The 14721-nt window shown below is 36.5% G+C and overlaps 1 protein-coding gene and 1 non-coding gene across 2 annotated transcripts; one reads left to right on the top strand and one right to left on the bottom strand.

Annotated features, from left to right (window-relative positions):
- Window positions 1-3007: 3007 nt before the first annotated feature.
- TRNAH-GUG (transfer RNA histidin (anticodon GUG)) lies at window positions 3008-3079 on the top strand. Its single transcript has one exon. It is a non-coding gene; the product is annotated as a tRNA-His (tRNA).
- Window positions 3080-7743: 4664 nt separating this feature from the next.
- On the bottom strand, window positions 7744-14369 carry LOC149090318 (lysophosphatidylserine lipase ABHD12-like). The gene is made up of 2 exons (XM_089234105.1): window positions 14036-14369; window positions 7744-11390 (listed from the first exon to the last, which is right to left on the bottom strand). Exon 2 carries the CDS (start codon window positions 11387-11389, stop codon window positions 10286-10288), a length of 1104 nt encoding a protein of 367 aa, XP_089090231.1. The 5' UTR covers window position 11390; window positions 14036-14369; the 3' UTR covers window positions 7744-10285.
- Window positions 14370-14721: the final 352 nt, after the last annotated feature.

Here is a 14721-nt window from a genome sequence, read left to right as displayed (position 1 = left end):
AGAATTCATGAAAAAAGTAATTCCAGAATTCATGAAAAAAGTAATTCCAGAATTAATGAAAATTAGAATTCGTGAAAGAAATAATTTCAGAATTCATGAAAGAAATAATTTCAGAATTCATAAAAAAAATAATTCTAGAATTCATGAAAAAAAAAATTCTAGAATTCATGAAAAAAAATAATTCTAGAATTCATGTAAAAAATAATTCCAGAATCAGTGCAAGAAATTTATAGAAGAAATAATTACAGAATTCGTGAAAGAGAAATTCATGAGAAAAATACATTGTCCCGCTTAAAAGGGATAAAATCATCTGGCACCAAAATTTCTCCATTGTTAAAGTTCCCCGCTTGCTATGATACATAATTTCGACTTTTCCCCGCTTAATCGAATATTACGCTTTACACGTCAACTGCTAATACACTCAGGGACGGGCTTAACCATTTTGAGGCCCGGTGCGAAAACAGCTGCTTTACGGCCCTCCGAAATTGTTTTTCAAGATCCTTGAGAGGGCTGAAATAAGACTCAGCCCCCAGGTTCCGATGCCATTCATATGATATTCTCTGACATAGGCATCGGACCCATTCTGCTGCAAAATGCGGGCGCCATTTCTACAACATCTGTACACAGTACATCGCAATGGAAGGGCTGTCAGGGCTATAGACGACGGATTATCTGCCCACAGTTACAACTAAATACGCTTTCAACTGTGACAAGCATGCATTTTGCCGCACCGCACCCCCCCCCCCCCAGTAGTTTTAAATAAGTACGTCGTTAAGAGTGAGAATTCAGCGCTCTTTCTTGTCCAGCGCCCCTGAGCACTCAGGATTTTGTGGGCACGTGCCCAAACATTTACAGGGCGTAGAATTTGTCTGCTTTTTTGCATTACAGGCAAATTCCCCCCCCCCCACGCCTCTGCCTCAAAGAAAACTGTACAAGAGCCGCCCAAAAATAGTACTTGCCTAGGGCGCGAACTTATGAGATGCAGGTCATGGGTTCGGGAGAGGGGTTGTCAAAATCCTAGATCTCGAGGGTCCCTTGTCTCGGACAGAATCTTAAGATATTGCTTTGATAAGAAGTCGAAATGTAACTCAATGCAACCAAAATATTTTCTCATTGTAAACAAAGTATTTGTAATTCGTTTTTCGGTCCCTAAAATTTAGCGGCCCGGTGCGACTGCACCCTTCGCACCTGCCTAAGTCCGGCCCTGAATACACTTCAACCACTATACACGTAATGTTTTCATTGAATGAAACATTTGGAATTAAATGGAAAATATATGTTACACTAGCTTAAGATAAATACATTTGAGAGTAGGTACTGTGGCCTCCAAGTATTCAATTTGCCTTCAATACGTACATTCAATTATTTTATTTTTGTTCTCTGTTGAGCCAATAGAGAGCACTAACTTTTCTTATGAAAAATAAAAATCTTGGGTATTGTGAGATCACTGTAATTAAACACTATTTTCATTTCATTTTTGATGTCTGATTTATTCGAGCAGCAATACTAATCCTTCATCAGTTTCAATATGCAAGCTATACAAACGTTGTGAAATGGCATTTGAATTGTTTTCCCCGACTGAATTCCAGAATTCATGAAAGAAATTAGTCTTAAGAACGCTCTGTTTGTCCTTCCGTTAACTGAACACAAAGGGACCCTGCTTTTATTTTCGGACAGAGCACTGTGTTTGGTAAGGAAGGCTCTGCAATAAAACGTTGAAAGTTGGAGTATCGACCATAACGACGAGTCGTTCGTTTGACCTCGATTCGAAACATTAGCGATCAATGTCTTAAGACATTTAAGAAACAAACAATCTCAATGACAATATCGAAAGCAAAGGTTATTAAAGAATAAAAAACATTTTAGAAGTTTTTTTGTTGTTGATGCCACAGAGAACCGTAAATACATTTCAAATATGACATACCATGTATGTAGACTACTACATGTATTGTATGTCATATTTTGAAAAAGTAAGTGCACGCTTCGGTTACGAAAATGAAGGATGGTGAGGCTCAATGACATAGCTCATATCTGGCTTTCCAGGGTCACAGAACCTCCGTTCAGCGCGTCACGGCGTAAATGGAGCAAAATGCGCGACATGCACTCGATGTAGTGAGTCAGATATTTTTCTATATAACCATTTATAATTAAAAATTGAATATTGTATGAGATTTCAAATTAATTCTTGGGACATGCCCAGGGCCGTCTTAAGAGCATCATGGGCCAATTGGTTTTTCTGAGGCCCGACCTGGTAAATTCTAGTAAATTTTAATCAGATCTCATTTTTATGAGGCCCCCCTACTCTTGAGATGCCCGGGTGGACTCATGCGTAAAGACAGCACTGAACATGCCCCAAGGGCAAATTTGGGGCATGCCTAGGGTGACCATACGTCCCGTATTTCCCGGGACAGTCCCGGTATTTTCCCTTTTTTTGGCCGTCCCGACTTTTTGGCAAAAGTGTCCCGGTTTTTCCCGTATTTCACACGGCGCCTACTTGAATTTTTATTCTTTATTGAAGTCGAAGATTGAAATTATTTTTCAATTCATAAATTATTTTATGATACATCTATATATGAGAATACTAATCTCCCACATTTGCCTTGGTTTGGTAAACTTTTTTGTTTCGTGGAATACATTTTAATCCACTTCAATTTGCAGTAATGCATCATTTCCCGCCATTGTGATTTATCCGTAATTTCAACAATATTTGGCAACTTTGTTTGGTTTTGGCGATAATTGGCGATGTCCCGTATTTTCCCGTATTTGGAATCCCAATGTCCCGTATTTCTCTCGAGGAAATATGGTCAGCCTAGGCATGCCCCAAAAGCTGCATGCGAATCAAATGGTCTATGACCATTGGCGTACTCCAATGGTCATAGGCCATTTGATTCGCATGCAGCTTTTACCGTTTCTCGCTGTCGACATTATGGATAGCACGCTCGAATAATCATGTACGTCGATTCTCCCCGAAACTTAGCCATTCGAAACATTAAAACTACTGATTGTAGCCGTGATCGTATAGTGGTTAGTACATTGCGTTGTGGCCGCAATAACCCAGGTTCGAATCCTGGTCACGGCAAATTTTTTTTTTCCCCCCTTGTGCTCTGAGATTAATCGGGAAAATATTCAAGCTTTTTTTTTTTTAATTTACGACCGAATTTTTTTTGTGGACGCATCCATTTTTTTTTTTTTTTTCAAAATACCTTCAAACATGTCTATACGACAGTATGGGGTTCTGAGATAGATATACTGTATAAGCTGTCTTAATATGACCCACAGGTATAGAGGGGTATTGCTGTTTTAGGAAGTGTAATCCAGAATAATAAAACTTGACGAGGCTACGACAGGGATTTGTAAATTTCTATACTCAGTACAATAAAGGGATGAAATAGTAACAAAGCGAATTGAGAAGCAGAAAATCCTCAAGTCAAAATTTGTATAAATAAAATATTTTATTTGAACAAGCTCATAAAGAAATTTTATAAAATCATCTCATTGATCAATAGAGCCACATATGTATAATATTCATATATAATATATGTAAAGCTAATACAACAAATTAAAAACATTTTTGCTAAAAAGTAACATATCACCAAATGATGTATAACCCTTTTTATTTCGCTTTGCTGTAAAATTTACATTAAAAAAATTCAACAAGAAAACAACTCCTATTGATGAACCAATGACATACAGAGAACATAACAAATAACTTAAGGACATAGTTCGTAAAGCGGCAAGCCGAAAAAATAAAAAAATACTGACACATAGGCCTACTTATTTTCCTGACAGCCTTTTAATAAATAATGTAAAGCTTAAAAAGACAAAAGATTTTAAGACCTGGTTTAGCATTCAAACTCCCATATCATTTAAAAAAAAAAAAAAAAAAATTTTTTTGAAAAAGCATGATGATCTATGACAGGGATGCCCAACCAGATGAGTTTTCCAGACCACATTAGAAAAAAAACTGTTTGGGGCCACATTTGTATTGCAAACCAGAACTGATGATGGAATGATAGGTTTAGCTTCACAGCTAAGTCATGAAAGAAGGAAAAAAAAAGAGTTGAACTCTTTCTTCTCTTTCCCCCCACCCCTATGGCCCAGATAGCGAATAAAAATTTATTCAAATACAACGCCACAACAGGCAAAATTCCCAACGAGGTGGTTGAGAAAAAGATGCCCATAACAAATTTGAACAAACAGCCTATTCAAAACAGTATTAAAGTATTACTAAATTTTTATTCATGGGAATTCGAAATAGAGCTTTTTAGGTAGCATAAATAACTGTATTGGCTATTGGTTGGGCAACCACACTCTAATGAGTTTCAAATTTCCATTGAATACTAAATACAGCAACAAAATACGACTTCAAACTTATTCTTAAAAAAAATCATATTAAATAATTTGAGAACGCGGGGCAAGTTTTTTTTTCTTTTCATTTTTATGAAGCTGTAAAGCATAATGATAATATGACAATGACTCCTCGTATCATCATAAGGTTTATAAGAATGTGAAAAGTAAATTGTTCTTCTTGGGTGCAATATATGTTGTATTTAAATCAATACAAAATTATTTTAATGATAAACTCTTTGCAGATTTATAAATTCTCACATTCAAGCTGGAGGTTTGCTCAACCCTGATCTTATTAAAATAAGGAAAAAGTATCTAAGAGTATTTAGTTAATTAAAATTAAGACAGAGCAGTTTTATACAGCACAAATGTGGTTTGCATCTCTCCCAGTCCAGAGTGCAGTAGGATATAAAATTTTATGGTGAAAAAGTGATATGTTACATTTAAAGAAAACCGTAAGTACAAAGTCAGACTTCATTGATGTTACAAATTCTATTTTTTAAAGTTTGAAACAATGTCAGTGGAAACAATACTTACCTGTCAAGTTTTTAACACATTGAAATTTACAACTGAACTTGTTAGCAACAGAAAAATTTGGCATTCTCTTAAACATATTGATTCATATATATCTATATACACTGCCAGGCTAAAAAAAAAAGTCACAATAAATTCTATAAAAATCTATGTGCAGGTGGAGTGTTATCATCTGAGGATGTTTGTTTTTCTGGACCAGGATCAGTTATAAAATGAAGTTAACCCACAATTTTAAGCACACTTAATGACCATATTTACCCACTAATAGACATTTTCTTCTCTGAAGATGACACGTTCCAGGCATCAAATACTGATTACAATCTACAACAGGGTAGTCTTAATGCTTGATCAGCCTGGATTTCAGATGCATTGATGGCCCCATGGTATCTGCTACTATGATTTTTTGAGACTAAATTATGTAAATCAGTAAAATTCTATTTCCAGCCAGGTAGGTCGTCTCAGAACATCATTCTTGACCAGAAGCCCATGATGTTTTTGAGATAACCTGTCGTCAGAGAGGAAAGAGTCAGCAGTCATTCGACTCTTCCTGGATCGATCCATCACAGATATTGGGGGGAAACACTGATTAAAGTTGAGCTAAAAATTAGATACTGACTTTTAAAAATGAATGTAATGACAAATTTGTGCTTAATTAATGTTGAAGGCGATCCATCGAAGTGTTAGAAGTTTGAGACTTTTTTTTTTGTGGCAAGGTAGTGTATAATGTCTCATTTAACATTGGCAAACAAAATATAAGCTTAGAGAAACACAGCATCAAACCATTCACCTGGAAAACAAGTCTTAAAAAGTATTATCATTTGACACATTTTCTTCATAAAACTTGAGGTAAAACAAATGCATTTGAATTCCCTTCAAATTACTTCCACATATTACAGTATTAAAAAAGAAATCTTTTCAGAATTTTATACGAAATTTTTTTTCACAATAACCTCAAAACAAAATCTTGACTACACAATAACACCAGGAAAAAAACATACTGATAAAGATACATTAAAATACACTTTGAAAGTACAAAATGTTGATACTCAAAGACTAACATACATGCAAGCCAAGGCACTAAGATTCTGAGGCAAATACAAATCACAAAAATACCAAATTATTGAAAGACAAGACACATAATTGTTCATAACAATCACACATGTATGAAGCATTACCAGAAACAGTTCAGCTTTGTTTACAACATAGCCCCCCCTGGGAATTTCAGTCAGATATGCTATGACTGACATATATGTTCTAAATAAATGTTTTGAGATTGGTTCAGGCCTATATCTTCTGTGTGTAGGCATACAATGCATTAATGAGATCATGGCAGACAAAATAAGACACGTGCAATGTACTATTATATCTAGTATAGGCTGTATATTTCCTTGATTTCATCATAAGAATTTTTAAATTTTATTAAAAATTCTAGGATCGAGACCCTAGGCCAAGATTTTGAACTGCTCTTCTTTCATATTGTTTTTCTAGTAAATGTACAGTATAAAGTATTAGAAAACAAGGACGATCGCTGAACCTCTAGGCTAGAGTCATGTCAGGGGTACATATCAATTGCAGTAAAAAATACTCAGTAAAAAATAAAAATCGAGAAATACGAAACAGAATGTTATAAGGGAACTCAACTGTACAAAGAAACAGGGCCGCAACTAGATATTTTGTCATCCGGAGCAAGCCGGAATTTTGGTGCCCCTTGCAATGTAGAAGTAGTAGTTAAAGGGTGAATTCGGCGCCCCCTTTTGGTTCAGCGCCTGGGGCACCAGACCCGCCTACTCCCCCCTAGTTGTGGCCCTGCAAACAAATGGTCCCTACGAGTTGAAACTTTTGTACGCTTGTTGCAGCAAATAGAAATGAAATCACAAAAAGAACCCACATTATATTTTAGTTATTCAATTAATAATTGAGAGTATGATCAGAGCAAAAAAAAAAAAAGTCATGTTCTGCCACAGACAGACATATAAAAAAAATACAGTTTCACATCACATAAATGATATCAAACTTTTGTGCATTCTGAATCATCAAATCATCACTGGGCATATGTAAAACAGGGGTGATTAGTTCCAAAAAATACATATTTGGGGGTTTTAAATTTTCACTCAGATGAATATCTCTGGTTCTTAAAACTCTCTCAAAAACGCAACCCTGAGCCCACAGGTCATTGGAAGTTTTCTTCTCCTGATAACATGTTTTACTTCTCCCCCCCCCCACACATCCTGTCAATCAACTGCCACTGGGTGAAGTCAGCTTTTGTTCAAATTCTGATAACAGAAGGGGGGAGAGAACGTTTCTCTTTTCCCTTCGAGGTATTATAGTATTATTGCTTACAGCATAAATATCAGAAAACAATAGTTTTTCCTCTTACTTGTTTATTATTATTATTATTTTGTGTTGGAGAGAGCATTTCTGTGCTCAAATGACAATGTTATATGTCACTTTTTTTAAAATTTCATGATGAATTTGTAAATAATATTTTACCGACATGCGATACTGTAGCATTTTGACTTATTACAATTTGCTTCCGTTGTTTCCTCATAAACTAAAGAGAGAAAAATTCAATTTTGCCATCTTCCAAAATTTTAAAGAACGAGACTCCAGAATGCGAGCAACCCAGTTTTTTGGGAAAAGTGACTTTTTGCCATCTGAGCGCAGATTTATCAGCTCCTAACTGAAAAAAAAAAAAATCTTTATGAAAATAAGTGGCAATTTCTAGAAGGTTGTGTGATTTCCAATATGGCAGCTACGATGTGTATCAGGAAGAATTTTAAAAACTGCTCAAAGGGTAAATAAATTACAATGGATTTAGCAAGAATTTCAACCAAAACTTTATTGCTGCATCTGCATGTAATGTAATGTAATTTTTTTTTTCATGTTCAGAAGATAAACACTCATTAGGAAGTCGCATGTTGGCTAATCCAAAACGTCATCATCATTTGATTTTTTAAATGTTCATCTGTGGGAATATCTGAAAGATCATTCTGATCATTCCTGCCACACCAGTCATTTTCTGCACATGATAGCTAATTAGACACGGGGACCTACAGTTATTGCCAATTCCGAATGGCAGCGGTTAACACTGTCTTTTTATACTCGCCGAGAGGTTGGCACACTAACCCCTTGGCGTGGAACCCCTTCGGGTAGCAATTGTTTTATGTGGTCATGGTGTCATTTCTATTGCACATACTAAAGAGAAGCTCAGCATTTATTTATACACAGTGAAATTTTTCCTTTGACTAATTAAAAAAAAACAACAAAAAAAACACTTTATTACTAAGTTGGGGAAATGTATGAAAAAACCGTGGTTTGAATCAAGTGTAAGAGAAATGATGGCAACCATTTCTAGGATTTGCAGAAAAGCTCTCACATTGAAAAAAACATTAATTTGAAATGTTTTTAATCCATTGGTTTTTGTCTTATGTACCTTGTGCATCTCCAATAGCCTACAGTTTCACTTCATAAATAAAGTTGCAACAAATCCACGGTGTTGTAAACAGCCTTCCACTATCAAGTATGATTCACAAAACCACACCCTCAGTGTTAGAACGGTTGCTGTAAGTGTTTGAATTGAAAGGGAACTCCAAAAACCAGAGAAATTTGGTCAATTCTTTGAAACTGATCACCCCTGTAGTTTGTAATTGTAGAATTAAACACATACAATATAAAGCTATATATATATTTAAAAAAAAAACACTGGAGTAATCAATCAATATCTTGATTAAAATGCAAAAATTCCATCAAGTAATTGCATCCTGATCTGTATAACAAATCCTATGCCAATTATTACCAACAGTTTATTTCACAGTCAGTGTACACTACTTGGGGGAATTATAAAAACATCTGAATAATTAAACAAGTTTGGACAATGCTATAACACAAGCATAAGAACATTTTCCCATTCATTATTGCTAAACTCGACTGTAATGCTAGAAACTTATTTAATAGCAACGTCAGAAGCTATCAGTCTAAAAAAATTATATTTATTATCAGGCTGGTCTAGACAATTTGAAAAGTGGCTAGCCATTTTGCAAATTAGCCGGACTTCGGCCATAACACTTTTTCTCACTGCCAATGATAAAAAAATTCTAATACAATAGTAAAATAGTAATATATCCCCTAAGGGGATAGAGTGGGTGTCATGGTTGGTCTGGAGGTGCTTGTATACAATTTGTTTCTAAAGATGATAGTCATATTCCAAACCACAACGGGTGAGATTAAACGCAATGCTCATAAATTAGGAAAAACCTTCAGAAGAAGCTTTGTGTGTTTTATGAATGGAGTGGTCAGTTCTGAGCAAGTGTTGAGAATAGACACTTTTTATTCTTAACAAAATGGGACGAGTATTGAATTTGATGCGTTCTGAAATCATCGAGTACCACATGACTGTATTCCCTGATTTGTACATTCAAGTTTTAGTGATTGATAGCAATTTGTATATTTAAAAAAATGGAATGTGAATGAGATCATATAGACAGCACCATGAAATAACATGATCAGGGCAGGAATATCATTACATAGTAGGCACACTGCAAGTTTTTTTTCTCTCTAATGCTTGAACTAAAAAACAAGCCTCTCGATCTTAACATGAATGAAAAAAAAACCAAAAAAGACCCTATTTACACCATTTTTAAGCAAAAAAAAAATTCATAAATGTTTTTGTTTTGATTCATAGGATCCAGTTAATTAATCAAATTAAACCACCCACTACTTAACAAGACATGGTGTGAAAGTCCCTGGGAATAGCAACTTACATACAACAGTATTTAGCACATGGTGCACAAACTCAGATCAGCGAACCAACCGGACAATTCGAAAATGTTATCCCACGTACAAGACAAGTTAAAATATTTGAGTATTTTTAACATACGATGTAGAAAGTGAAAGTAAATGAAATATGTAAAAAAACCATTGATAATTATGCAAAAAAGACCCGACAATTAAAACAAGTAAAAAAGTTTACATAAATTGATTTTTATCATTATTTTTAAATTTTTCATGACTCCCAGAGATTTAATTTACAATATGGCCCACAAAAGAAGTCCACTGGGAAAATATGACTCGTATGCTGAAAGGTTTGTGCACCCAATGAGTATTAAAACAATTAGATGGTCCATCCATTCTTTCATCAGATTACAGAAATAAAACAGAAAAAGTTCTTAATGGGACAGTTAAGGCTATTTTGGATGAAAGACTTAGCCTATCCAACACTAAGCTGAAGTTCATGCCTATATATAAAAGTACATAAATTATTTCACAAAAAGAACTACAAGTACCACAAGCAATCTTCATACCTTTTTGCTACAAATTTAAAAACTCTTCAAACATAAAAATTATGAAAAGAAATGTGCTTCGTTTTCCAATTCCAAAGTCATCACATAAAAACATGCAAAAGTATTTATTCTTCGATTTTGTAGATGTCAGACACAAATTGTTTGATAATATTTGGCAAAGATGGATCTTTGTAAATGTTCTTATGCCCATAATCATATTTTTTTTCAAAACCCACGAATTGAGTCGTATAGAGATCTCGAGGACGACCAGCTAAAGCCTGCTCATAGAGTTGCTTGCCTTGATGGAAAGGAATGAAGCCATCGTCTTCAGCATGCAATATCATCACGTGCGCTTTAACATTGCCTATTTTGGTGATGCTGTTGAACACAGAAGTCTCTCTGCCAATCGGATCAGAGAAGAAGAAATCAAAGAATGGCATGTAGCGATGAAGAAACGAGAGAGGGTGGTGCTTAACAGCATCTATCAGCTTTGTGAAAGGAGCCTCTAGTATCACACCTGCGGGAACATCATTAGTTTGAGATAGCATTTCCATTACTGCTGTGGCAACTCCTGTTCCCAAAGAATGACCCCACAAAAATATGCGATTAGCAGGAACATATTTCCTAATCCAATTATAAACATGCACAGTATCTGAAACGATACCATCATCACTTGGAGGAAAGTTTGTAGAGTCTCCATAGCCTCTGTAATCGAAAGCAACAACATGAGCTTTCACCTTTTCACTCAGAACTTTATACAAGTGCACCCTATGAGCACCACCTCTGGTTCCAGCATTGCCATGAAGATATAGAAACACTGGATACTTCAATGCATTGAAAGATTTTTCAAATTCTTTCTCGCTCTTCAAGCCATCTTGGCTACAGCCCCAGCCTAGAGGTGGAACGTGCCACGTACCAAGCTGAATTCCATCATCTGAACCAACATTCAAGTGCCTGGTGCAATTAAGTCCAACTTCAGCAGGCACAGAAAGATTCCTGTTACGAGAAAGACTTACATAATGAAGGAAAACAACATGCCTTCGAATGTCAGGACTGAAATAAAACGCTAATGGCACTATAACGTAAAGCACAATCAAAATTAATGCCAACACGCTACAAAAACAATTACTCTTAGATGGCTTTTTTGCCTTAGCTGGTTGTTGACTTTGATCAGCCAATTCGCCATCTGAAATCTTGGATTTCCCTTCTGGGCGTCTTTGTCTGAGCATTCTGAAAATATACACAAGTAAAATGACAAATGTGACACATGAAAAACACAGCTTATTGTATTTTGCATTACCAAAGTTTTATACTATCAAAGCCGAAAAGCTGGGTCTAGAATGACAAAAGCTGTTCGGTCCAGTTCTTTGTCAAACAGAACAAAAACTAATATAAAAGAATGACATAGCATTGCATGAATGAATGAACTAATTTATTAGATTTTACAACACTTGGTAGATCATGTTCGTCTCGGGCCCTAATCACATGGGAATACTCAAATCAATCTTGAGTAGCCTTGCCTTCAACAAGTCACAAGTTGCCTGTTCTCCCTCAAACTGTGCTACTAACAGTGAAAGAGGGTGAAAAGAAATCTAACTTTGTACCTACACTCTTCTCATATTATCTTTTATACTGTCTTACTCTTTTTTTTTTCCCCTTCCCTTTTTCTAACGTGCTGTTAGGTTAAGACAAGAGTACAATATTTATTGCCAATTTGTCAAATAAAGAGCATCTAAATTTCTTGCCAATTTGTTTGTAAGGAAAGGGGGTTAAACCACGTCTCGGGCCACAACTTTTCATGAACACCCATCTAGTAAGGTATGCTATACAGGAAAAAAAAATTCCCAGATACATCTTACAGCCGCTATGGTGGTTGAATGGTCATAGTGACGGACTCGCATCATGAGGAACCGGGTTCGAACCCCACCATTACCATGGTGGTGGTCAGTTGAAATTGGTTTTCTGTGGTTCACAACTTCAAGGCATGAATGCAAGCCGATCTCCCCTTAAAAAAATCTCGCTACATAGAGCAACAGACCTACAAACAGTACAAAATGTAATTCAATCATAACACATCACTTACTTCTAAAATATAGATGGCAGCACTGAAAAAAAATCAAACAACACTACATATGCACACAGACCATTAGGTACACACATATAGTTACACTTCCGGCACAACTCACTAGGTAGTAAATCGCCCATAAATGGTAATAGACCCAAGTTGTGCTCAGTTTGAAAAGTTTACACTTCTAGTCCTGTCAGCAACCCTCATTAACTTCTATGTACCAATCAGGTGCAGATTCAGAGGGGAAACGATAAGAATGATCACCTCCTCCCAAGAGCTAGATAACAAAGCTTTACAAATGAAAAAAAATCCAGGCACCAGAAACATTTTTTTTAGGAGCCAAAAAACCCTTTTTTGAAGAAAACTGGTTCGAAAGTAATGTATCTTTCAATTTTCCCACAACTTAGATTCTTCCCCCCCCCCCCCATGTTGGTAGATATGCCAATATAAATCCCAAAAACTTTATGGGCTCCATGACCATAAAAACCTTTTAGGTACCAAATTGTCAAACATATGTCAATATACCAATGTATACCAATTGTTTAAACATATGCGCTTTTTTGGAAAATTACATTTTGACTTGCATCATTTTTCATGAACGGCAATTTTTCATCAATTTTTTTGCTCTTATATTTTTATAAAAGAAATATGATCAGCCTATGTATTTATCGTGTTATGTGAATTGACACTTTTCTACTGGAACAAATTCTGCCGACCTGATGGAACCCCTTAACAGGCGGAATTTGGTCTGCAGGCTGGAGATTTTGTACCCCTGGTATACCTAGTACAGTGAAACCATTTCTTAATGATCACCCCTCTTTTACGGCCAAATAATAATTTCCAACCTGTTGTATAAAAGTATGCATTTCAAACCCCTGATTAATGGCCACCCATCTTTAATGGATGAATTTCTTTGTCTCACTGTTGTCTCACATTTCTTTGTCTGCAAAAGAGAGGTTTCACTGTATATTATGCATCACATACTGAAGCAGGGTTCCTAGGAAAGGATCTTTTACGGGCCCACTTTAATGAGCTAAAAGAGTGAAAAACAAAAACAAAAAATAATTGCCCCAGGGGCCCTTGCCTCCTGGAGCCCTAACATACTCCCCCCCCCTCAAACATCAGGACTCCAACCCAGAGAGAAGAATCAGAGATTTTTTTTTTTTTATATATATTTTTGCAGTATAAAATTTCTTCAGAGGGTGCAAATGAAAAACCCTGGGATCAGCCAACGATCTCAGCACAGGAACACAACCATCTCAAGAGAATCCTGGGGCACCCAGGCACAGGGTCACAACTAGATGCTTGATCATTCGGGGGCAAACGCGCATTTTGACGTCCCCTTGTAATGTTGAAGGAGAGGTTTCAGAATGAAATTTGCGCCCCCTCGGGTCTAGCGCCCAGAGCACGAGACCCGCATGCTTCCCCCCCCCCCCAGTTGCGGTCCTACCCAGGCACAGTGGCGGATTAAAGTCGATCGAGGCTCCGGGCGCGAAAGAAAATATTTGGCCCCTTAACTTAGTAAAAAGTGTGAAGTTTGTAATTTTTGGGGGCCTATAGAAGTCGGGGCGCCCGCCGTTAAATCCACACTGCCCAGGCAGAGTGATTTTGTGAGGCCTCAAACCTGGCTTACAATTCATATGTACTTACTTTCCAAAATTTTAACCATATCTCATTTTCATGAGGCGGCCTACCCGGGCCTATTTGCCTGGGGGGGGGGGGCGTTTCCATGATGTGGGGAGCCATGCATTCCAGAAACATAATAACGCGATCACTTATGAAACGACAGATAAATAGAGATATTTACCTTTGTTGTCACTGAGGACTAATCCGCGATAGACTCACAACGCTAATGCCGAGGAAAGCTTTGATAGGAGCCTCATTCAAATGTGGCGAAGGTCAATGCCTTGACTAATATAAAATCACTGTGGTAAAGGAAAATAAAAAAAAAACCGGTTTGTTCCCGTATATAGAAACAAAGCGACGAAATCAAAAGGCACTCTCTACTGTATCTTAAAGGCAATTATTATTCCCTTTAAATACGATGTGCTTCGTTTCCGGGCAAGGAAGCTAATTGGACGTAAATAAACCTTGAACACGCCTCGGTTTCGTCACTATATTTTCATGACAACATCTCACTCATCACCACGAGAAAAATATTCACCCAACTATTATGTCTACCGACTTCGTAACCAAAGTCTGTTTGATGAAACTTGATTCGCGCAGACATTCCTGTTGACACGATATGATTGGCAACGGGAAGACGTGACGTCAGAGTTGCCAGATCTTTGAAAAATTTCCAGCCAAAATCATTTTCAAAAGTAGCCAAAAAAAAAAAGGTTATGAACCCGTGCTGTCATCTAGAAAACAAAATATGAACTATAGCTGGAAGGCGATTCAACCTGTAAAAAAAGCAGTGGTTTATAGATTTTTTTTTATAATCAGAACGCTCCCCCCCCCCTATTTCTCCCATCCAAGAAAAAAATCAGACTT

Source organism: Pholcus phalangioides, unplaced genomic scaffold, assembly GCF_987345545.1.
Source record: "Pholcus phalangioides strain wild (caught in Gottingen) unplaced genomic scaffold, Ppha-v1.0 ptg000001l_1, whole genome shotgun sequence".
NCBI lineage: Eukaryota > Metazoa > Arthropoda > Arachnida > Araneae > Pholcidae > Pholcus > Pholcus phalangioides.
Note: the sequence above shows the minus strand (reverse complement) of the source record. Positions and strands in the feature narration are given on the sequence as shown.